Source organism: Suricata suricatta, chromosome 16 (genome assembly GCF_006229205.1).
Source record: "Suricata suricatta isolate VVHF042 chromosome 16, meerkat_22Aug2017_6uvM2_HiC, whole genome shotgun sequence".
Lineage (NCBI taxonomy): Eukaryota > Metazoa > Chordata > Mammalia > Carnivora > Herpestidae > Suricata > Suricata suricatta.
In genome coordinates, this window is record NC_043715.1 from 58,992,013 (window position 1) to 58,993,277 (window position 1,265).

At 63.8% G+C, this 1,265-nt stretch overlaps 1 protein-coding gene across 1 annotated transcript in view; it reads right to left on the reverse strand.

The window, feature by feature from the left end:
• Window positions 1-44: 44 nt before the first annotated feature.
• LOC115279934 (alpha-1B-glycoprotein-like) overlaps window positions 45-1,265 on the reverse strand; it is a 6,139-nt gene continuing 4,918 nt past the window's right edge. Inside the window, exons 2-3 of the mRNA XM_029924430.1 lie at window positions 814-1,249; window positions 45-541 (exon numbers count right to left, since the gene is read on the reverse strand). Of these exons, the coding sequence (XP_029780290.1) occupies window positions 45-541; window positions 814-1,249 (933 nt within the window). The remainder of the gene's footprint in view (window positions 542-813; window positions 1,250-1,265) is intronic.

Genomic DNA, 1,265 nt, shown 5'->3' on the forward strand with positions numbered 1-1,265 from the left:
GCCCCGGGCAGGCGACGTCTGTGCCGGGCCTGCGCGTTGTCCCGTTATTCTTCCTGGGGCCTTGGGGTTGCAGAGCTCATTGTCTCATTTTCAGGTGGTGAAACTGAGGCTGGGCGGATGAGTCTGGATCGTGCCCCAGCAGGAGCCGTCCAGTATCGGGGGACCCTTCCCCGGGTCTCTCCTCCCACTCGCCGTCCCCGGAGAGACGCACTGTCGCCTTCCAGCCCCAGGCCGCCAGGCTTACCGTCGCTGACCAGCAGCTCGACGGGCTCACTGTCCCAGGACCAGGTCGGCTGGTCATGCAGCTGATAGCGGCAGGTGTAGAGACCGCGGTCGTCCAGAGCCACGGCTTTCAGGTGGAAGGAGATGCGGCCTGGGGTAGTGGAGCTCATGGGTACTTGAAGCACCTCCTCCCCCCGCCTCAGCTGGAAGTGCACGCTGGTCAGAGGCGCCGTGCACACTAAGGTTGTGAGGGTCCCCGGATGCAGGATCTCTGCAGACTCTCCTCCCATGAGACTCAGCGTGGGCGGCAAAGGTGCGCCTGAAAGGCAGGGAGGGTCGCTGGTCATCTGGGCCCGCGGATCTCTGTCCTCCTGGTGGGAGCCTGACACCACCCTTCCATGTGTCCCCTCCCCAGGCCCTGTGCTGCCTGGCAGCTCAGTGCTCAGCCAGGGTATGATAAACCCAACCGTGGGACCACTGCTTCCCAGACCCAGTCCTGGGCAAGGGGATTCATGGTTGGAAGTCAAGGTAAACAAAGCTCCCAGGAGCCTCCTCCCCGGGGAAGCCCTCTGGGACGGTCAACACACTCACCGGGCTCGGTGACTGTCACGGTGGCACTAGGCTCAGAGGGCGAGCCTGCCGCATGGGTCCGGTAGCTGCAGCTGTAGTTCCCGGGCTGCCGGACTGGGAAGGCGGCTTCCACGTCTGCAGGGGCCTCCGCCACCTCCAGAAACTGGTCGTCGCCTTCCAGCCTCAGCAGGAAGGTCACACCCCGAAATCCCCCGCGGCACAGCAGTTTCGTGTCCAGGCCAGGTGTGATCCAGGGCACAGGCTGGGCTGAGAGCCAAGGTGGGGGCAGGGTCTCTGCGGGTGGAGCAGGGTCAATGGGTGGTTCTGCAGGTCTTGGGAGACATGGGTGGCCCAGCCACACCTGGCCCTCCACACTCACGTGAGTGGAACCAGGGAAATGGAAGGCTCTGATGGAGGAAAGGGAGGCAGCGACACGGGGAGACAGAGATACGAAACACTAAGAAATCTGTTCC